The following is a 23367-nucleotide window of genomic DNA, read 5'->3' as shown; positions in this document are numbered from 1 at the left end:
CCATCCAACTCAACGCGCCCCCCCCCCTCCGGCTGTAGGATCCCCATAACTCCATAGCGCAAGCGACCGAGCCTTTTGGAAAACAACAACAACCCAACAGACTGTGCAAGACGTTTTGGGAATCTTAAGGGAATCTCTGGGAATTGCGCCCACGTCTCCCGTTCCTTCCCTTGTCCCAAGACTATTGAAATACAAAGAGAGCTCATTCAAGAGATGCCGGTTCCCTGCAGAAGAGACTCCCCTGCGCTAGATAAGACGCGTCGCACTACACTTCCCATCACTTTGTGTCGAGGCGATGGGAATTGTAGTCCGACGTCGGAAAGGCTATGGAGTGCAAGCGGATTTACGCATCCCTGTAGACTGCGCTTATTAAGCGCAAAGGAGCGAGAAGAAAAAAGCTTGGTGCGCCCACGCGAACGCAGACACGCTTTTAAGACGTTTCCAAATATACAGTATATATCCAGCGGGGTTTTTTTTCTCCTCCCCGATGCTTGAAAATGTTTCCTGCCTCCTTCCTGTTCGGGGAAGAAAAAGCGCGAGCGAGGGAGGCTATTGGGAAAGCCAAGCCAGGGTGCGCGCGTGGGGTGGGAGGTCGGTTTCTTGCGGTTTCCCAAATTTGCAGGCGCGTAAATCAGGGCCTTTGGAGATTTTGGTGGGAGCTGAAGAGGAGGGGAAGGCGAGGGTTGCCCATTTTACAGCTCACTGACCATTTGGTGATCCATTGAGGAAAGGGAGGCTTGGAAAAGTGGTTCCTTTGTGACCGCTCTAGCCAGATTGGGGGGGCGCGGGAGGGGCTGCTCATTTGCATCTCATTTGCCATGCAGGCGGCCGGCGAGATATAAGGCAGGCGAGGCGCCCGAAAAGCAGGCAGATCCTTAGCGCTGCACGGAGCAAAGGCGGCGAGGGAAAAATTTAAAAAAGAAAAAAAACACCGGGAAAAAAAGGGAATAATTTTAGCCAATCTAAGCAAGGCGAAAGAAAAGCTCCCCCATGGCTAAAGTGGAGAGCAGACATTAACGCGGGAACCGCCAAGCCACCGACTTTGGAAAATCCACGAAAGCAAAATCATTTTGCTTGGTGTTTTTTTTCCCCTGGGAGCCGGGGGGGAGGGGGGCCCGCAAAAGGCTTGGATTTTTTTTCTTTTCTTAAAGCAACGCATCGATCGGAATTCATTGCGAGAAAGTGGCGACCGGCAAAGCCTGGAAGGAGGGGGGATTTGAAAACAACTGCTTGTGCGTAGTCGCCAATCCCTCCAGCAAAACTCAAAAACCACATGCACGCCAAAACAAACCCGCCACTCTTCTTCGCCTGAAGCCACCGGGAATTATCTCCTCGTACCTTTGAGGGATTTCCAGATCGTTGATTATTTATAATCTGCTTTGGGAAGTCTTTTCTTCGTCCCTGGGAATTAAGTGGCTTTCCCCCCCTCCTTTTGCTTTTGGTTGGAGCAAGAGAAAACCGAAGCGCTAAGAACTGTATCTGGAAAAGGAAGCCAAGGAGGAGGGTAGTCCTTTTTTTCTCTCGCTTGCGGCTAATTCATCTTTAAAACAAGATCTGCCAGTCAACTCAAGGGCGTATCTGAAACGCATCGACGAGAGGGGTCGCGGAGGGGGGCCAAGAGAGAGACTGCAAACAAAATAAATCATCATTCTAATCTCCCCTCCGGCCAGGCTCGGAGCGGAGAAACGTCCGGGACCCTCGCCTTGACCAGAAGCTCATCTTGGTTTTGCCCGTTTGGAAAGGAAAAGCCAGGACAAGAAGGGAAAGAAGCCCAGGACCTCTTTTCTTCCCCTTCCCACCTCCCCTCGTTTCATCAGCCTTGCCAAAATGGGTGGACGGTCCACGCTGGCTTTGGTTGTCTTTTGCATGCTTCAGCTTCCCTGTCAGGTAAGCCCTCAGGGATGCGGTGTGGGGGGGGGCGAGGATGCGAAAGGTGTATGTGAGGAGGGGGTGCGTGCTGAGGGGGGCTCCGGAATTCAACCATCCCTAAAAGTTGGCGCGCGCCCCCTTTCTGGGAGGGGGGCACGCGAGGAGAGAAGCGTCGGCGACCTGCTGCCTGTCCTCCCTCAAGAAATTTTTGGCGTCTCCTTTCACGCGTTCCCAAAGAAAGCGCGGCTCGAGAGGATTCCCGGGGAAATCTGCGCTACTCGGGACACGTGCGCTCTGTGTCTCTCTCGCGCGCTCTCGCCCTCTTTCCGCGCGTTTTTTTCCCCTCACCCTCCCCGCCGTAGGAGCGTCGCGAGGGGCCAGGTGGGCATCAAACGGGCGCGTGGCGCGCGCGCAATTTGGTGGTTGTCCATTACGCGTGGGCGCTGAGAGGGGGGAGAGGGCGCGCGCCGCCGTCCGTTTGCGATGCCAGAACTTTCATTGGCCTATTTGCCCCGCCCCTTCGAGACTGTAAACCCCCCCCCCCCCCGGAGCCCCTCTAACAGTGTGTCGCTCCCCCCCCCCCGGCCCTTCTCCACAGGTTTGGACCTCGGGCGTCTTCGAGCTGAAACTGCAGGAGTTTGTCAACAAGAAGGGGCTTCTGGGCAACCGCAACTGCTGCCCTGAGGGCCTGGGCTCCGCCAATCCCGGCGCTTCGGCCGGCTTGCAACGACGGTGCGACTGCAAAACTTTCTTCCGCGTGTGCCTTAAGCACTACCAGGCGAACGTGTCCCCGGAGCCGCCTTGCACCTACGGCAGCGCCGTCACGCCGGTTCTGGGAGCCGACTCGTTCAGCGTCCCCGACAGCGCCGCCGGCAGCGACGGCGAACCGGCTTTCAGCAACCCCATCCGCTTCCCCTTCGGCTTCACCTGGCCGGTAAGATCGCCCGGAGCCTCTTTGAGGAGAGAAGCCTGGGACCGAGAAAGAAAGGGGAGGTTTGCATGCAAGAGAATAGAACTGGATTTAAGCCCGCATCAAATGGACTTAAAATGTGTAATGTGGTAGCATTCTGAATGCTACAAATGTGCAATAACAATACCATTTAGACTTATATACCACTTCATAGTGCTTTACAGCCCTCTAAGTGGTTTATTTATTTATATTATTATATTATTTATTCAATTTTTAGGCCGCCTTTCTCCTTAGACTCAGGGTGGCTTACAACATGTTAGCAATCACACTTTTTAACAGAGCCAGCATATTGCCTCCACAATCCGGGTCCTCATTTAACCTACCTTGGAAGGATGGAAGGCTGAGTCAACCTTGAGCCGGTGATGAGATTTGAACCGCTGACCTACAGATCTACAGTCAGTTTCAGTGGCCTGCAGTACAGCATTCTACTTGCTGCGTCACCCCAGCATATTTATTGTATTTATATGCTGCTCATTTCAAAGCGGACTCTGAACGGTTAACAAATAGTATGCATATTGCCCCCCAACAATTTGGGTCCTGATTTTACCCACCTCGGAAGGATGGAAGGCTGAGTTAACCGAAGGGATCGGGCAGCATACAAGTCAAATGAATAAATAAATAAACGTTGAGCCTACTGAGATTCGATCTGCCAAACTGCTGGCAGCCGGTGATCAGCAGAAGTAGCTTGCAGTACTGCACTCTAACCACTGCACCACCAAGGCTAATTGGGTAGTATTTTGCATGTAGTGGAAGAATCTGTTAATTACTTGGAAATGACAATGCCACTCTGTTTATTTAAGAATGAGATCCATCTTTTAATTAGGGGGTTGGGGTTCTTTTGCCAGTGGAAAAAGTCTTAACCATTACTTTGGCGATCTGTATTGGGATAACATGTCCATGGAGATTCTCAGTCATCCAGGTCATGGTTGTCCCAAAGGTGCTTTTTCAAGAGGCAACTGGACTGTCTTGTTTTTCCCTTTGCATTATTTCCTTTGCATTCCCCCCCTAAAAATGTAAATGACCAGCTGTCTGCAAGGAATATAAATCCTTCCATTCCCCATCATACAATCAGAGTTGAAGAAGCTTCTTGGATGACAGGTGAAACTTCTTCAAAACAACAACAACCCCCAAGAAAGTCCAGTTGCCTCTTGAAAAAGCATATTTGGGACTGCTATAATATATGCAATACAGTATATGCATTTCACATACATAGATACCCCCCCCCCCTGACACACAGAGCTATAAATTACTAGTGAGGAAATGACCTTGGAATGCCATTCTATCTAGATTAGGAAATGGATGTTCACAATGAAAAATGCATGGTCCAGAAATCTATAGAAAGGATACGTTATTGTTAGTCTTTCCAAAAGGCGGAACACTTAATGGTACTCTTGAATTCACCTCAGTGGACAGATTCTGGGTTTAGAAGGAAGGGATCCAATTTATTTCAAGTCAAGTCATACAGAAGGAGCTTCCATGGGAGGCTTTCATTGGGGAGCTTACAAAATATATAGGTTCAGATGTTATTTGCCTCCGCCACCTCCTGTGTCTTATTTTCCTCTTTCTCGGTGATTTTATTCATGCCAAAGGAAAGCAAGTGTAAAGGAACAGCTCTGCAACCATTTAAAATATCAGAATTCTCTTGTTTGCATGCTTTAAGGCAATGGTTCTCAACCTTTCTAATGCCGTGACCCCTTAATACAGTTCCTTGTGTTGTGGTAACCGCAACCATAAGTCTAGCACCAATTCTCCCAACAGAGCTTTAAGCTGATTGGCTGGAAGGTCTCAGACGGACACCCCCACTGTAAACGCCTGATTGGTCGGATTGTAAAAATATGTTCCAAGGTGTCAGAATAGGAGCTTTGGGAAATTTGTCTTTTTCCACAGTCCTAGGTGACCCCTGTGAAATGATCGTTCGACCTCAAAAGGGGTCCCGACCCCCAGGTTGAGAACCACTGCTTTAAGGGCAGGCAATAGGTTGTCCTTTAGAACAACATTTCTCCAATGAGGCAACTTTTAAGATGTGTGGACTACATGGCTGCCTGGGAAATTCTGGGAGTTGAAAGTTGCCAAGCTGGAGCAACACTGATGTAAATGTTTCAGAACTACATTTCTTGCAGTCTGCTGCCATTGACCTTTCTGGCTGTAATTAATGGGAGTTGAAAACACAAAATCCTGGGTGGTACCAGGTTGCCTTAAATGAAAATGGGTGTCTGTTTTGGCAGAACTTTTTTGTCACCCTACAAAACAAGTGAGCCTTTCTAAAGACCTTCAGTTAGGTCAGGGGTACGCAAAATTGGCTCCTCCAATGACTTGTGGACTTCAACTCCCAGAATTCTTGAGGCAGTCATATTAGCTCAGGAATTCTGGGAGTTGAAGTTCACATGTCATAGAAGAGCCAACTTTGCCTTCCCCTGAGTTAGGTGGCTGCTTTCCTGGTGTTTCCTGCAGTATTCAATGCAGCTGAATACTTGGATTACCAGTGCTGATGGCTTGGAGGTAGTTCTTATCTGTCAGGAATTATTGTTCTACAGTTCTAACATATTTCTCTAGATTGTGTGGTATGCTGCAGTTCTGCCACTGGAAATGCAAACAATTTTGTAGACTGCAATTTAGTTGTGGCAGGTTGACAGTTGATCATCACTAGGAACCACAGCTGATCCATTGAAGGGAATAGGGTAGGAAGGGCAGGATTGACAGAATATCTGAACATAACCCCATCCCTCTTGTCTGCCTACTGTAAGAATACCAAAGTTGTTGCCAGTTTGACCCACCACTCTTCTAGCATCCTTCCCCCCCTCCCCCTCCCATCCCTCTTCATTAAGGGGGGCAGGATTGGCAGTCATGGCTGTTCCCAGCCCCTCACCATTTCCCCTCACTGCTCCATTTTAATACCATATCCTGTATGAGCAGGCTGAAAAAACAGGCCAGGAAGCAAGTTTTGAAAAAGTGCTGCCATTTCCTTGAGGGGGAAAAAAATGAGAGGCCTGAGTCAGGGGATCAGAGAGTCATGCTGGCTGTTGTGGCTGTAGTCTCCTGTGATTAGATTATTCTGCTGACTGCAGGCCTTCACGTTCATTGTTTCTTCCCTTTCTCTGCAGGGCACTTTCTCTCTCATCATTGAAGCGCTGCACACTGACTCTCCTGATGACCTCAGCACAGGTAAATAATGTTTTCCCAAGTGGTACATTCAAGAGTCTTTCTTAACCTGGAGCCGTGACCCCTGTGTTACCTTCCCGTGATGGGGAAAACAGTCTGGCACACCTGGAGGGCAACGGTTGTGAAGATAATTTTACACATTCCTTCTCATCTAATTCCCTATTCGATGGGCTGGCCTTCCATTATCTTCAGCCATTTGGCTAGAGGTCAAGCCCAATAGCATCCTGGGGTCTGTTCTTTTCTCATTAAACACCTGTCTTTTGCAACATACAGTGGTGCCTCTACTTAAGAACTTAATTCGTTCTGTGACCAGGTTCTTAAGTAGAAATGTTTGTAAGTAGAAGCAATTTTTCCCATAGGAATCAATGTAAAAGCAAATAATGTGTGCAAATCCATTAGGAAAGAAATAAAAGCTCGGAATTTGGGTGGGAGGAGGAGAAGGAAGAAGAGGAGAACAGTCGCTGCCCAGAGCGAAGGAAGCGTTTCTTTTCTCTGGGAGCTGGCAGAGGTTTATTCCCTCTCCAAGTGCCCAAAGAAAGGAAAATGCTTTGTTCACTCCGGACTGCCAAAGCCTCCTTAAGCATCACCGAAAGGCTCCTCTGGCAGCCCAGAAAAGCCTGAGATGTCTGGGATTAAAGGGGGAATGGCAGGAAACTGGCCGGGCCTTTGTGCCGCTCTCTAATTCCCTGGGAAATGTTTCCAGGCTCTGGTTCTTAAGTAGAAAATGGTTCTTAAGAAGAGGGAAAAAAATCTTGAATACCCGGTTATTATCTAGAAAAGTTCTTAAGTAGAGGCATTCTTAAGTAGAGGTACAACTGTACTTAGAAATACCCAACTTTTCCCAAAGTTCTTCTAGGTCTCCAGTGGCACATCACCTTTCTTATTTAATGAACTCTGTTGCTTTTCCATTTCCTTATCCCACTCTACCCCTCCCTCTTCAGAGAATCCGGAGCGTCTCATTAGCCGCCTGGCTACACAGAGACATTTGACTGTTGGGGAAGAATGGTCCAGTGACCTGCATAGCAGTGATCGCACTGACCTCAAATACTCCTACCGATTTGTGTGTGATGAGCATTACTACGGAGAAGGCTGTTCCGTCTTTTGTCGCCCTCGGGATGACGCGTTTGGACACTTCACTTGTGGAGAGCCTGGGGAAAAGATCTGCAATCCGGGCTGGAAGGGAGACTACTGTGGTGACCGTGAGTATCCGTAGATGAAAACTTTCAATTTTCTCTCTGTTGATTCTGGTTACTCTGCATAAATCCAAACATGCCCCACTCATAGATCCCTCTTTGCCATTGGACAAAATGATGGTGGCTTCCCTTAGGATATTGCCTGTTGGTATACTATAGCCCATTTCCGTGTCTGAACGCTAAGAAGTTAATCAATGCAAATAAATTATGTACATAAACACACTGTGTATATACAGTATGTGTACATTGTAGCCTGGGTGGCCCCTGGAGTGGGGCTGAAAGGCAGAAGTAAGCAGTATGTTCCCTCCCACATTTGGGCATACCAGGTGACTGACAGAAAAACATTAATCTTTCCCCTGGCACAGCTGATAAGGGAGGAGAACTTATCTTTTAAGTGGGTAAAAGCACTGTCTAACTAGGCAAGCAGCCCAGGTTTGAATGCTAAAAGGATATGGCTAGCTGATCAGAGCTAAATAGTTTGAAATAAATCTATACTAGTCTCCCTTTATTTCTTTTTCAGTTCTTTGTAAGTTTGAATACATACAAAGATACATACATTCATACATACATACATATATAAACATATACACGCACACATATACACACACATATATATACACATATATACATACACCCAAAACTAAATCTGATCTCATTAAGATATGGGGTAAGGATCAAACATGAAGAGCATTTGATCCTAAAAATGAGGTAATTAATGCAAAGCAATGATAAAAATATATCAGTTATTAATCATATAATTGTTACGTATGATGACTTCACTTACAAGGACAAAGAAATAAAGGTCTGTAAAGATATTTCATTAGTTTCAAAATTATGATCACAGTCCAGCTAACATTATGTCTTAAGACTTTGTTTTTAAGGGTTATTTGGAACTAAGAGACTGACTTTGAAGAAAATGTCTCATTGTTTTAAGAATTGACTTAATTTTATTGAGTTGATTCCTTAAAACAAACATCTGTTTTCAGATTTTCATGCAATCCTGGAAAAAAAATCAAGCTGCTCTAATGAATAGCAGAGAGATGCTGCAATATCCAAAACAATTCTTTGTAATTTTGAATGCAGAGATCTATTAAACATTAATCAGTTTTAATCCCCATGGTTCTTTCTGGGAGACTTGTGTTCTACCACTAATATCTGAAACTTTCAAGTGGCTAACATCAATGATTCTATTCTTTGAAATTGCAAGTGAAACAATATCTCTGCAAAATATAGGCTCCTATCTTAGGTTAGAAATTTCCTTCATGTAGCTCAGCCAAATTATGTGCAGCAGGTTCTTCAGCCTGGTAGCCTCTAGCAGTTTTAGTCCTCAACTTCCATAATTCCCAACCACAATACCATAGTCCAACACAGCTGGAGGGCATTACTCTGGGAAAGACTGATACAGAAGCTTTGGAAAAAATTGATAGTGTTTTAGAAATCTCATTCCATCTTTCAAAAAGTGAAGAATTCCATATTCTGTCTTGAACAGTAAAATAGTGGCCATTAGAGAATCAGTAGCAGTCAAATTATTTTACATGGAGGCCTGACTGTCAGTGAATGAAGCAATGTAAAGAAACTCACATACATATTCAGTGACAATTTAAATAAATTTGCTATAGAATAAGGTTTCTTGAAGATCATCATTTTTCTCTTGAATAAATATGGCTACGTTTAATGGGCATTAAATGAAGTTAGCAATACCATAATCATGATAAAGAGATTCCTCAAGTGGATACCAGTGGGGATAGGGAGGAGCAGGAGTCTTCCCGCTGCAATTCTTAAACTCCTCAGCTGCTCTTTCCTGCTATGGCAGAAGACCATGGATGCTAGACTAAGCTGAGTCAAATATCAATGCCAAAATCAAAATATAGAGGCATCTTACTGGCTTCTTTCTACGGGAAAGGAAGATGATGCCATCTTGTCATTCATCTCAGGTGGCAAAACCTCTCCGACAACCATGACATTAAAGCTTACAAATCCCTCAAAGGGTTGTATTGTTCATTAATTAATTAGTAATGTCAGCCAAATTGATCCACCTAATTCCCTCTATTATTTATTATGTCCAACAAACTGACATAGCATCGCAATGGCTATCATAAGTTAACTGTCCAATAAATGCATTTTGCAAGCATTTTGTTATGAGCAAAGAAGGCAGTTCTTGTTTTTTTTAAATCTGCATTCCAATGTTTCTATTAGATAGCGTGTTTATTAGACCATCGAATAAGATTACATTACTGTTCAAGCATTCAAATTCTGTAGAATTATTCAGTGTTGGATAATAACTGATCTAAGATATGGGTAAGGTAGTGATAGGGAGAAGAGCAGAAAAAAGACAAAATTTTCTCCTTTTCTTCATTTTATCTCCCCTTTCCCACCCATTTCTTTCACTTGCTGTCTAGCATGTAGTTCTCTGACATCCTGCTGACTTAGTACATTATATTGTTGCAATCTTACATTTGGAAAAGTTATTCAAAACACCAAACAAAAAAACTAATTCCCTGCCCTATTTTCTGCACTTTACAGAAGCTTTTTGTATTATTCATTTTACTATTATTCTAGATCAGTGATGGTGAACATTTTTTGGCTTGGGTGCCAAGAAGGTGTGCGTGCAGACTAGCGTGCATGCGCATGCCCACATCCAAAATGCAATTCCCTCGCTCATTCATACAACCCGCCCCCCCTTTGCCCCCAATGCATGCTGATCGGCGTCACTGAAGCCTCTGGTCTTCCGGTAGGCCCATTGGGCTGTTTTTCGTGATCCCCAGGGTTCAGGGAAGTCCCCTGAATCATGGGAATGGCGAAAAATGGCCAAACGGGACAAACAAAAGTTGGGAAACAAACGAAAAGGAGGCCCCAAATCAGCTGGCAGGCAAAATCAGCTGACATAGGGCAATGCCTGGGGTGCCCTCAGATATGACTCTATGTGCCATCTGTGCCATAGGTTCACCATTACGGTTCTAGACTGTCTTCCCTGAAAAGCTAAATTAGTAAGAAGACTGGCTTAGGAAAGGCTTGGGTGGCATAGGATGACACAGGCAAAGCCTGACAGCGGATATTTATAAAGGGCAAATCCTCCCAATCGTTGTTTGACCCTTAATTTCAATGGGTTGTCAGTCATGTCATTCTTAAAAAAAGGGGGGGGGGAGAGTCTTACTGAAATCAATTTGTTCTCTAGGCCAGGGTTTCCCAACCTTGGCAACTTGAAGATATCTGGACTTCAACCCCCAGAATTCCCCAGCCAGCGGGGAATTCTGGGGGTTGAAGTCCAGATATCTTCAAGTTGCCAAGGTTGGGAAACACTGCTCTAGGCAGTTTATTAAATGTCAATAGTGATAGTGAAACTCAGAAAAGTAGTTAGAAACATATTTCATTAAACCCAGATCTGTTTCCAAGTAACTTGGATTACATTTCCCAGAATTCCTGGCTATCTTCTACGCCAGCTGCAGTTTATAAGGGTCGTAGCTCAAAACATCTGGAGGGCATCAAGTGGCCTAACCTTGAACTGGACACTCTTCATTCAAAGTCACACACTGGCTGCGTTACAGGGACATAACTGCAAATACAGTATAAATATCCGGGAAGTAGAACAAGTAAGCACTCATATACTTAACTAGCCAGAGTGGATCATAAATAACATGGAAAACAGCCAGCGGCAATATTGGCCAGAGTCCAAGAAATTGCATGATTAATTCTTACTCTAAAGAGGTTTTAGATTTGTGCCTTTTAGCAGAGTTAAGTAATGTTGGTATCTGTACTTAATGGAATTTGCCCCTCCTTCCAATTCAACTCTTTATTAAAATTTCATTAATTTTCAGATATGTCAGCCAGCCCTAATCAGTTTGGAGCTATCCTTATGCTTCTTTAAAAAAAATCCTTCAAATTTGAATTCACAGATTTTCTTAAATAGATTATGATTTAGCAGGAAATCTTCCATTCTTTCATGAGAAACAAGTATCTTTTCTTCTGGATGTTCCTTGGTTTTAAAGTTGCTTGATAACTTTGCCTGGTGGGAGAGTATTTAAAAGTAGTGGCGGAGTCAGAGGAGGAAAAAAAAATTCACTAGAAATTTTTCATTTTTATTGCATGCCTCAAGTAACTGTCCAAATTCAGGCTATTATGTTAAGTCATGTGATTGTCCTCATTGAGAATTAGTATGACATACTGACTTATAATTACTGGTCCAGGAACTGGTATGTTGGCCTGGAGCTCCTGGAGGAAATGAAACAAATAAAACACTGTTAAAACTTCATAGGTCCAATGTCTACTGGACATTGTGCAGAGATTGGAAGGGGAATCTCAACTTCAACTTTGACCAAAGTACTTTGACAAAAACATGGAATCGAAATGTCTCTCTTCAAAGTGATGAATACGTAAGGCCCCTTTCCAATGGATGGAAGCAGCCAGCTGAACTGAATTGGAATGCCAATTGGATGCTTCCATTTGATCTGTCCAAGTGGGGTCATTCGATTTTCCCAAGTCAGGTTGCTGCCTTAATGAGTGCTGCAGTGGTACAGATCAAGGGGTTTGCCTCAGGATTCAGAGAAGCTGCTTTGCATGGGCCCCAAATCTCTAGTCTTTGGAAGTAGGACCACCATGATTCTGATTTGCTTAATGGGTCAGATAAGAAAACCCTCATGTGATAGGATCTCCAATGCATGTTGCTCCCTTTAATTAGATTTAGGGGAGTAGATGAGAAATAAGATATTGTTGGAAGCCATTGGAAGTAAAACAACAACAACCCTCCCTGCTTTTCTTTCCAAAAAATTCTGAACCTTGTGAGCAAGTTGTTAGAATGCATGGTGCATTTACTTGGGGTTGGGGAGAGGGAAATGATGTCAACCCAAAAGCCTGTCCCAAAATTGGCAAGCTTGTCTCATCTACACACTTGCACCATTCATTCCTTCTCTTCCTCTCCCCCCCCCCTTTTTAACAATCTGATGATCAGTCCCGTTCTTCTTCATCTTCTGTTGCTCCTTCTGGGCTTGTCATTGTCTCTGGCTTGCTTTGTGGGGTTAAAACTCACAGTGCCTGCTTAATGAGTTCCATAACCAGGCAAAGTAATGAGCAGAAGTCTTCCCTCCCTGCCTTGCTCCCAACCTCCCTCCTGCTGGCCTGCTTACCTCTTTCCTATGTCTGTGTTCTTCAGGCTCCACTCCCCCTCCTTCCTTTGGGTGTGTGTGTGAAAGAACTTTAGACTTAATTATTTGAATAAGAAAAACCCTTCCCCTTTGCCCAGAAATCATGCGCGTGCCATAGATTAGATCTGGGTAGGGATAGGCTGATGAGAAAGCACATCTCGCCTCTGATTGGCTATAAGGAGTTGGGGTATTGTTGCAGCGGGGCAGCTGCTGGGAGAGAATAGACAATGGAGCAGCTGTCCCGGCTGGCACCCTGCACACCAGCTGTCTATCCTTATCTGTGCATGCTCTCTCTCTCCTCTCTCTCTCTCCTCTCTCTCTCTCTCTCCCTCCCTCCCTCCTTCCCTCCCTCCCTCTCTCTCTCTTATACTTGCTGAGGATGCTGACGATACCAAGAGGAGGAGCTCTGGTACTGAATGGGATGGGGGAGGGAAATAGGACTTCTGACCCTTACTGGGAAGAAAAGGCGGATGGGATTTTGTGCAGGATTTTGTGCGGAAAGGAGTCATTGTGTGCTCTCTTTTGTTTGTGTGCAACTGCATTAAAGGGAATGTTCATTCCTAGTGATAAGTAAAGCCCCCTGTTACAAAAGCACGACCACTACTCTTAGCAAATCTCCGAAGATTCATTTAGCTGCTGTCACCAACTCAACTGTCATGAAAAAGAATTTGACCTAAGCTCACAAGGCTCCAAAAGGCTTATGGATATATTTTGGTTCCTTTGTGTTTTGCAGCAATTTGCTTGCCAGGCTGTGATGACCAGCATGGATTCTGTGACAAGCCTGGAGAATGCAAGTAAGTTTCCAGACCTCTCCTTCTCCTGCTCTCGCTCCATCCTTCTTCCTGCAAACTTGATTTGAGAATCCCAGATTTGATTATATTCAGGCCTGCTTTACTTCTTAACCTAATGTCCATGTAAGTCAAATAAGAGGAAGCCAAAGCATCACTCCAGAATTTATGATATTTGGAAGAAGTTGAATGGGGCTTAGTGTCAGGCAGGCAGGATTCCCTTGGGTAACATTTGTTGGGGGTCAAGGGAAAGGGAGGGTTTTGCCTTCTCTTTCTGCTTCAGATTCCCATGTACAATTGGTGGGCCATTGTGTGACACAGAATGCTGGACTCGATGGGCTTTCACCCAATTCAGCATGGCTCTTCTTATGTTCTTAGGTGTCTAGAAGGACACTAGGAGCACATTAACTTTCAAACTTAATGGATGCACTGTGCCTTGAATCTAGCCATTTGAAATCATGGAAGAATTATAATTAATTTGATGGAATAATTAGATGGCTCTTTATGGGTGTGATTACTGGAATAACTCAATCAAGGAGAGAATAGATGTGTTTTGGTTTGGAGCAGGGAAGTCTATGCCTCTCTGATGAACTATAAAAATATGTGGCCCTTGGGAAATCAATTTCTCCGTCGGAATAATCATCTTTGCAGAGTTCATGTGGAGATTAAATGGGATTAGCATTCTTAGTGTCTTGGAAGAAGAGTGATTTATAAAAGTGATGGTTAATAAATCAAGGCTACCAGCAAAAGGAACTTGAACTCAGGAGTAAGGACAACAAAAATGAAAGAGATTAGCTTGTTCACATAGCTAAAAATTATTTCAGGTAGCGAAAAAGCTTCTGAGCTTAATAAGATCAATAGTATTGGAACAAGTATACTACTTAAGAAGTTTGATTTTTGTTTAGTTTAGATTTGAATAATTTTCAGTCTTCAGAGAGGGGCGGCATACAAATATAAATAATAATAATAATAACAATTATTATTGTTGTTGTTGTTATTGTGATGGGACTCCCTGGACTAAAATGGTTTAAAAATTGTTTCACAGATGTCGTGTTGGTTGGCAAGGGCGTTACTGTGATGAATGCATCCGATACCCAGGTTGTCTTCATGGTACCTGTCAACAACCTTGGCAGTGCAATTGTCAGGAAGGATGGGGTGGTCTTTTTTGTAACCAGGGTAAGTTTTATCATTTGTAACTTTTATACAGTCTACTTTTCTTAGGCTTGAATCTCTCTTAAATTAAATGTTCTTGCAGAGCCACAGGTAATCTTCTGGATGTAACCTTTTTGTCTGTAACTTCTCCCGCAGATCTAAACTACTGCACACACCATAAGCCTTGCAAAAATGCTGCCACTTGTACCAACACAGGCCAAGGAAGTTATACCTGTTCTTGCCGTCCCGGTTACACCGGTTCCAATTGTGAAATTGAAATCAACGAATGCGATGTCAGCCCTTGCAAGAATGGAGGAAGTTGTACTGTAAGTTAATGCTACCGTGGCAACTAGTCTGAAAAGAAGTTTTTGTCCCAGTTGCTAAGAAACGTAGTAAAGATTGCTAAATAGGGCGGGCCTTTCTTCCAACAGGATCTTGAGAACAGCTACTCCTGTACCTGTCCACCTGGCTTTTATGGTAAAAACTGCGAGCTGGGTGCAATGACTTGTGCTGACGGGCCTTGCTTCAATAGAGGACGATGTACAGACAATCCTGAAGGTGGATATAGCTGTCGTTGCCCCGTGGGTTACTCTGGATTTAACTGCGAAAAGAAAATTGACTATTGCAGCTCCAGTCCTTGTACTAATGGTAAGCTAAACCGGTACCTGTATTTGATCACCCATTCAAGTTAATGGCCATTTTGCCCTAAACTTCCATGGGAAGTTAATGACCTTTCTGCCGCAGTTCACTTAACTTCTAAGGGGAAGCGAGTAAACCTCTCACTGCAGTTCATTTGCCATGTTATAATCGGAGGTCTTGATTTAATGGAGGAAGAGAGAGATACAAGCATCACTGAAACTTGCTAAGCCACACTGGTTTCTGTGGGAGAGAAGGGACAGTTTGTGAGTGTGTGGTCTTCAGCATAAGCCTGACACTCTTCAGTGATTCTTAAACAATTCTGAAGCTGTTGTGCAATTTTTTAAAAATAAAACTATGAAACTACACTAGACTGCAAAAAATATGACTTCAGCAGTAGAGTGATGAACTCTGGAATGCACTACTTGACTCTGTGGTTTCTACTCCTAACCCCCAAACCTTTAACCTTAGATTATCTACAATTGACCTCTCCCCGTTTCTAAGAGATCTGTAAAAAAATAAATAAAACACAAAAAGTCATCAACTGTTTGGAGAAATTTTACTTTACCATTTTGTAAGGAGAAGAAGGGTGCATTTCTGAGAAGTTTTATATGTCTTGCCCGACTTCCTCTAGACTTGTTGGATTTCAATTCTTATAATTTTCCAGTTCAGCCACCATTATGAGCATCCTTGTTGAAGGATTATGGGAGGTGAGGTTTAACATAGCGAGAGGGCATCAGATTCAGGAAAGCTTGAGTTATACGTCAGTTTTTGTTCCTTCCTTTCCAAATTAGGCTAAAGGCAGAATCCAAAAGGAAACCTAGATGTATAAAATGTCCATCTGGAAAATTTAAATCAGTATAATTGGCAGCTGGAATGATCCAGTTGTGCAGTAATGTACATCCAGACTAAAACTTGCCCCTCACTTTTGTTTGAATTAGTCCCATGAGGCTTGTCTGTTCTTCAACTTAACAGTGAAAGCCTGTAACCTTTATCAACCTACATGTGAAATAAGGCCAAAAGAGCCCGAAATCCTGTTTGTAAGATTGCAGACCTATATGTGGCTATTTCCATTTAAGTGAGCCCATGTAGGATGATCGGGCATACCCGTCTTTAGCAAAAAATACCGGCCTTATAAATGTGATGACTAGTGGCACCAAGTCCCCACATGATGCCTACTAGAGATACAGGGGGGTCTCTTTCCATCTAATTGGCTGTCAACTGATCTTGAAGTACCAGGCTCAATGATGCTGACTCGATGAGTCCATTTACCCTTTTCAATTAAAGTAGGTAGTATGTTTTATTGAATGCTCCACTTTAATCTATGGGTGGAAAGTTCATATTTGGAAGTTTTCCCAAAAACTTTCGAAACAAAAAGCAATTGGGTTTTCTTTTTCCTTTGAAAAGAGACTTCTTGAATGAGAAATAAAATGTTTTCAAAGGGGGGGGGGAACAAGCCCAGTTGCCTTTGGGAAAAAACACCATTAGGATAACTATGACCTGGATGATTGAAAATCTCTATATATTCATTTTGAAAAAATCCTGAAGAATGGTTCAATTATTTGATTTCTGCAGGAGGTTAAATGTCTCTATCATAAGAACAAGGGCCTGGAGTAGTAGTGTATTCTAAAACCATTTGCTACTGGTTCACATGCTTGTGTGCAGGCACAATACTTCTACGCATGTGCAGAAGCGTCCCGGGCAAGTGCATGCAGCCTTCCGCTGGTGGTGGCACTGGTTCTTAGAACCATGCTGAACTGGGAACAACCCACTGCTGGTCAGGAGGAAAGATAGAAAGACAGATCAAATTGAATATTGACCCCCCCCCCCAAAAAAAAAATAGAGGAGTTCATAAGGGGGTCAAAGAAAATAATTTGAAAACAAGCACAACCAAACGTTAACATGGATTTGTCAAGAATATGTTGTGCCACACTTCCATTAATGTGTGGGTGTGGGTGTGGTTAAATAGACTGCAAGAATAATGTAAACATAATACACTGATTTCAGAAAAGCATTTGAGAAAGTATTGAGATTAGCTGGCTAGTTAAACCTGGTGTGGAGGAAACATAATTGAAGTTGACCCTTTCCCCATAGGCTTGCTGGTGGATTCTCATAGCAAATAGTCATTTCTGGGAAGAGAAGAATCTCAATCTGTGGCTTTAGGAAGTGCTTGGGACTTTGATATCTGAGAACCCAAAGGATACTGGCAATGCTGTATTCCCTTCTCTTTGCCTAGAGATGCAGCAAAGAGGGGACCTCAAGCACTTCAGAGTAATTTGAAAGAATACTATGTGCTGAAAACATGTATGGTGTTTTCTGTGAGGAAGAGGTTAGCTTTTTCAGGGGCATATTCTTTCCCACCCTTCATGGAATAGTTGTGAAAATTGGCCATTTGACTAGGATTGGTTGTTCCACATCAAAGTTGATAGAATAACAACAACAGCAACAGAGTTGGAAGGGACCTTGGAGGTCTTCTAGTCTAATCCTCCTGCTTGAGCAGGATACCCTACACTATTTCAGACAAACATCTTAAAAACTTCCAGTGTTGGAGCATTCACAACTTCTGGAGGCAAGTTGTTCCACTGATCAATTGTTCTGTCAGGAAATTTCTCCTTAGTTCTAAGTTACTTCTCTCCTTGTTTAATTTCTACCGATTGCTTCTTGTCCTACCCTCAGGTGCTTTGGAGAATAGGTTGACTCCTTCTTCTTTGTGGCAACCCCTGAGATATTGGAACACTGCTATCATTTTTCCCCTAATCCTTCTTTTCATTAAACTAGACATGCCCAGTTCTTGCAACCGTTCTTCATATGTTTTAGCCTCCAGTCCCCTAATCATCTTTGTTGCCCTTCTCTGCACTCTTTCTAGAGGGTCAATGTCCTTTGTACATCACGGTGACCAAAACTGAATGCAGTATTCTAATACCAAGGCATTATATAGTGATATTAACACTTCACGTCATCTTGATTCTGTCCTGTTAATGCAGCCAAGAACTGTGTTGGCTTTTTTGGCAGCTGCTGCACACTGCTGGCAGCATGTAGTTTATTATTATTCAGTAGTTTATTCTTATTCAGCAGTGGATCTGATTTAGTCTAAATGTAGTCTTGGAGTTAGTTAACTGACTGAATTGGCCTCTTTTTAATGTTCTCATAATACATTAAGCCCCACCTTAATTAAAAAAGTTGTGTGAACAGATTTTAGAAGACAAGAAATTAGGGTGGGAAAATTTAATCTTATTTTTGCAATGTTTGTGGAGATTTCATTTATTCATTTCATGTAGGAAAAAAGTATCTTTTTTGTTGTGTACAAAAGTAGCCTGAGGCCAGTACAGAATATGTGCTGCAACCTTGGTTCTGTTATGTAGTTAAAATAATCTGAAGGCTTTTATTCTGTTTTAAGGCTGTTGGTCATTTATTTTGCTCTTAATTGCTTGGACAATATTACGTTAATCAGGTACAAACTCCCACAACATTTAAAAGCAGCCATATATATGATCTGATTTTTAAATACTCTAAGCATCCATTTATTAGAGTAGGGGTGGGGAACTATGGCCCTTTTATGTCCTGTGGACTTCAATTCCCAGAATTCCTGAGTCAGCATGAGTGGCTCAAGAATTCTGGAAGTTGAAGGCCACAAGTCACATAAAAGCTGTATTTCCTAACCTCTGCATTAGAGTAATGAAAGGCTGCCTTTAAAATAGTCATAAAAAGTATCCAGACTCTTATACAAGTAATATTATAGCCTGGAAACCTACGGCACGGGTGCCACAGGTGGCACATAGAGCCTTATCAGTTGGCACGTGAGCTGTTGCCCTAGCTTAGCTCCAACGTATATGTGTGTGGCAGTCAGCTGATTTTTGGCTTGCACTGAGGCTCTTGGTGGGCATTTTTGTCCTCCAGAAAGCCTCTAGGGTGATGGGGGAGGGTGTTTTACCCTCCCTGGCTCCAGGAAAGCTTTTGGAGAAACACGAGCCTACTGGGTCCACCAGAAGTTGGGAAACAGGCCATTTCCGGCCTCCAGAGGGCCTCTGGGGGGTGGGGGAAGCTGTTTTCACCCTCCCCAGGCATTGAATTATGGGTGTGGGTACTCGTGCATGTGTGATAGTGCGTACACACGCTTTTTTGGCACCTGAGGAAAAAAAAGGTTTGCCATCACTGCCTAAAAGAATGTGCCATCTCTTCATTCATTCCTGTTCTGTTCTTATGAAAAATAACTACATTATGTCAACAGCAAAAAACTCTATAAGCTGTAAGGTTCTGATGTACTGATTATGTAAATCCTGGTCTTCTTGAATCCAAAAAGCTGTTTGGATGACCTTGAATGGTCCCTGTCTCTTATTCTTTGGTAGGCTTGTTTTAAATAGGCAGCACCCTGGATAGATAATAAGAGATCACCACTAGCATTGCTAGTCCCTATGACTGGTTCCTCCTATTTATCATTGTCCTCTCCAAACCTTTGCAGGAGCTCAGTGTGTGGATCTTACGAATTCCTACATATGCCAATGTCAAGCTGGCTTCACGGGAAGACACTGTGACGACAATGTGGACGACTGTGCCTTCTTTCCTTGCTTAAACGGGGGGACCTGTCAAGATGGAGTCAACGACTATTCCTGCACCTGTCCTCCGGGATACAATGGAAAGAACTGCAGCTCTCCTGTCAGCAAATGTGAGCACGATCCCTGCCACAACGGGGCTACTTGCCACGAAAGAAACAACCGCTACGTGTGTGAATGTGCACGCAGTTATGGGGGCCTTAACTGCCAGTTCTTGCTTCCTGAACCCCCTCAAGGGGCCGTTATTGTTGACATCAACGAGCAATACGCAGATCGTCAGAACTCCCAGTTCCCGTGGATTGCAGTATGTGCTGGGATTATCTTGGTCCTTATGCTCTTGCTGGGCTGTGCTGCCATTGTGGTCTGTTTCCGTCTCAAAACACAAAAGCAGCAGCCTCAGCAAGATGCCTGCAGGAGTGAAGTTGAGACCATGAACAACCTGGCCAACTGTCAGCGAGAGAAGGACATCTCCATAAGCGTCATTGGCGCCACCCAGATTAAGAATACAAACAAGAAAATAGACTTCCACAGCGAAAATGCGGATAAAAATGGCTACAAAGTCAGATACCCGTCAGTGGATTACAATTTGGTCCATGACCTCAAGCATGAGGACACTGTAAAAGAGGATCATGGGAGATGTGAAAGGAAGGGTGAAACATATGACTTGGAAGCAGAAGAAAAAAACACAGTACAGTCCAAAAGGTATGGGAGCATCAGAGGGGCGTGGCTGCATGGGCCAGGTTTTTAATTTGTCAAAAGTGATGGTATATTGCAGTACTGGGTTTCACTTACCTTGGCTACCAGTTCCGAACTGTGAACCCGCATGTTCTTGCTTTGCTCGTACATGGTGCTCTGCGCATGCACGGAACCTTCTGCGCATGCGCAGATTGTCTCTGATGACATACAGGTGGGTGGACGCAGCCTCCCACCCCCACTGCTACCGGTTTGCCCAAACCAGGGCAAACTAGTGGCAACCCACTATCGGTGTATTGAAATTGGCTGCACAACCAACCTCATCTGAAATTTTCTCTTTGCAGTGAAACATCTGAAAGGAAACGGCCAGAATCGGTATATTCCACTTCAAAAGACACAAAGTACCAGTCAGTGTATGTCATATCAGAAGAGAAAGATGAATGCATCATAGCAACGGAGGTAGATATATTCTCTCCCAGGCTCAAAATCCCCTCCCATTGCACTAACGCACCACTTCCTCTAATGCAGCTTGGTTTGTTCCAATCATGGTTTCTTGGCTTTGTAGGGATGGGTTAGTAGGGCAATTTCAAAATTAACAGCACATGAGCTTATGAATCTTCCCCATAATAATATGCAGTATTGTCATCCCATCTTTAGCCATTGGTGGACAAATTCCAATCTTCCAATTCCGTCCAATAAAATGCATTAGTCACCCTGTCCATGCAGAAATGTGGGTGGGTAGGAAATAAAACCGCTTTCCTTCAAAAGCCTCGCCTGGAGGACATTCTTGATTTGCCTAACAATCAAGTGAATACCTTTTTATGTCTTAATGTCTTAATCCTTGGATTGTTTTTTTCACCCTGCCTCTCTTGAAATCTTGCAGGTGTAAAAAGGAAGATGACATAGCAAAATTGTTTTGACACAATTTTCAAAGGTGATATGCCCCAATGAATGCTGCTGAACAAGGAAAGGGAGAGAGATTCCTTCACTGACTGCTGCTGAGAAACTAAATTCAGACTGAGCTGGTTCTCTACTGAAGTTAGCAAAAAGGACTGCAAATAATACATGATGGACGCTAGGTCAGGCTCTGTGTTCAAAGATACCTGTTGCACTGCCTTTTATGAAGATTTATCATTGCACTATGGTCAGTTGATTTCTTTCCCCTATATGTATTTAAATGACAGACTGAATTTCTACACAAGAAGTGTGCACTGCCTGGAGTGTGTATTTTGGATTCTATGAGCCAGTTGATTCTTGAGATACAGACACTGCCTTTACTTGTCCTTTTTTTATACTAAAATGTGTTTTTATTAGGTGGGGAAAGAAAGTGTGTTATTTTTTTTAATCTGTAAAAATTATTTTCAGGATATTTGTAAAGCTGGGGTATTTTGTGATTTTTTTTAATAATTTAATTTTTTTGGTAAATATGTACAAAGGCACTTCGGGTCTATGCGACTATTTTTTTTTGTATATAATGTATTTATGAAACATTGTGCAAAATGTTATTTGAGGTTTTTTTTTACTGTTTTTGTTAATAAATAAATTCATTTTTAAAATATTTTTCCAAAATAAATATTATTAATGATATCCAAGGCATATGCATTTTTATTTTGCAAAACACTTCTGAGCATTCAAGTTGAGAAGCTGCTATTGGTATAGCAGCAACATCAAGGAAAATTAAATGGTTAGCAGTGTATGTGTCAGGCGTGAAAGATCAGGTCCATATGTGAAGGTCTAATTAAACTGATTTATTTCTAATCATGAGTGCATAGGAACTAACAGCATCTGCTTGGGCTTAGATAAATACCGTATCAACAGAATTCAAGGGAGGTTGGGCTTAGTTTGATTATGACCACGTAGAGCAGTGGTTCTCAACTATTCTAATGCTGCGACCCCTTAATACAATTTCTCATGTTGTGGTGATCCCCAAACATATATCTAGCACCAATTCTCCCAGCAGAGCTTTAAGCTGATTGGCAGGAAAGTCAGAGCCCTCCCCCTATTGTAAACGCCTGATTGGATTATAAAAATATGTTCCAAGGTGCCAAAATACAAGCTTTAGTTCCTAACACCATGGGAAATTTGTCTTTTCCCATGGTCTTAGGCGACCCCTGTGAAACAGTTGTTTGACACCCAAGGGGGTCCTGACCCCTAGGTTGAGAACCATTGACGTAGAGTTTCTAGTCTGATCTGTCTTTTAACTCTGTCCCTAGGTTCTGTCACTCCTACTGTTTGAAATTCCATGTTTTGTTACTAATTAATCTTAGAATTTAAAAGGACTTAGCAGTGGGGGCTCTGGAGAAATCAAGGAAGGCAAGATGGTAGCTATGTAGTACAATCAAAACCTTATCCTTTTGTGCAATAATCAACCAAAAAGCAAACAAGGCAAATATGGAAGGGCAGGACTATAATAGAAGTATTATGTCATTGAGAATGTTAACAGAGATTCAGCATTGGGTTGGATAGATCAGTTTTATAAATAATATGAATAGAGTTTCTCACATTTAAATGAGTGGTATAGGCCAAAAAGTGCATAAAGCACTGAGCAGGAGGTTGGATTAAATGACCTCTGACTCTTTCCAAATTTTATGATTTGGAGAGGGGCGGCATAAATATAAAATCAAATCAATCAATCAATCAATCAATCAATCAATAGCATTCAATTAGAACTGTTTCAGGTTTGGTGGAAGAACGTGAACACTTGCCCATTCGTGGAAAATAGCTATTCTATTTATTCCCTGCATAGAAAATATTTTACAAACCCATGGGCTTTGGGGGGTTTACTTGCAAAAACGCTGAGTACTTTATTAGAAAATCACAAGACTTGCACTGGAATAAATTAGTAGGCTTAACTTATTGGAAAAAAATTATGGTTTTCAGTTTTTTGTTAATACCTAACAAATTATACCTAATACTTATGCTAATACTGTACCTAACTTTCTGGAATCTTTCTGGAAAGCCTAACACTAGACCAGTGCTTCTCAAATATGCGGTGTGCTCTTTTGTGGGGGGGCACAGAACGATGTTGGGGTGGAACGTGACCCCCGAGAATATGCTTTTTGCTGCAGGGAGTCGGATTTGTGTCCTACCTGACACTTGTACCCGTTCCTCTGTTGCTTTGTTCCTCGGCATTGTGTCCAGAGCAGCCCGTTCTAACAGAAAATATATCATGAGTTAAATCAAACTTCTTGAACTCGCGAGATGTTTTCTTCTAGAGTA

At 43.1% G+C, this 23367-nt stretch overlaps 1 protein-coding gene across 1 annotated transcript; it reads left to right on the top strand.

Annotated features, from left to right (window-relative positions):
- The first annotated feature begins 1103 nt into the window (after positions 1-1103).
- DLL1 (delta like canonical Notch ligand 1) lies at positions 1104-21735 on the top strand. The gene is made up of 11 exons (XM_070733910.1): positions 1104-1887; positions 2468-2803; positions 5941-6001; positions 6940-7197; positions 13063-13123; positions 14163-14293; positions 14426-14595; positions 14701-14917; positions 19365-20157; positions 20493-20607; positions 21032-21735. Exons 1-11 carry the CDS (start codon positions 1828-1830, stop codon positions 21035-21037), a joined length of 2208 nt encoding a protein of 735 aa, XP_070590011.1. The 5' UTR covers positions 1104-1827; the 3' UTR covers positions 21038-21735.
- Positions 21736-23367: the final 1632 nt, after the last annotated feature.

The sequence above is a fragment of the Erythrolamprus reginae genome, chromosome 1 (genome assembly GCF_031021105.1).
Source record: "Erythrolamprus reginae isolate rEryReg1 chromosome 1, rEryReg1.hap1, whole genome shotgun sequence".
Classification (NCBI taxonomy): Eukaryota; Metazoa; Chordata; class Lepidosauria; order Squamata; family Dipsadidae; genus Erythrolamprus; species Erythrolamprus reginae.
The sequence above is the reverse complement of the archived record's forward strand: the minus strand, read 5'-3'. Positions and strand labels throughout refer to the sequence as shown.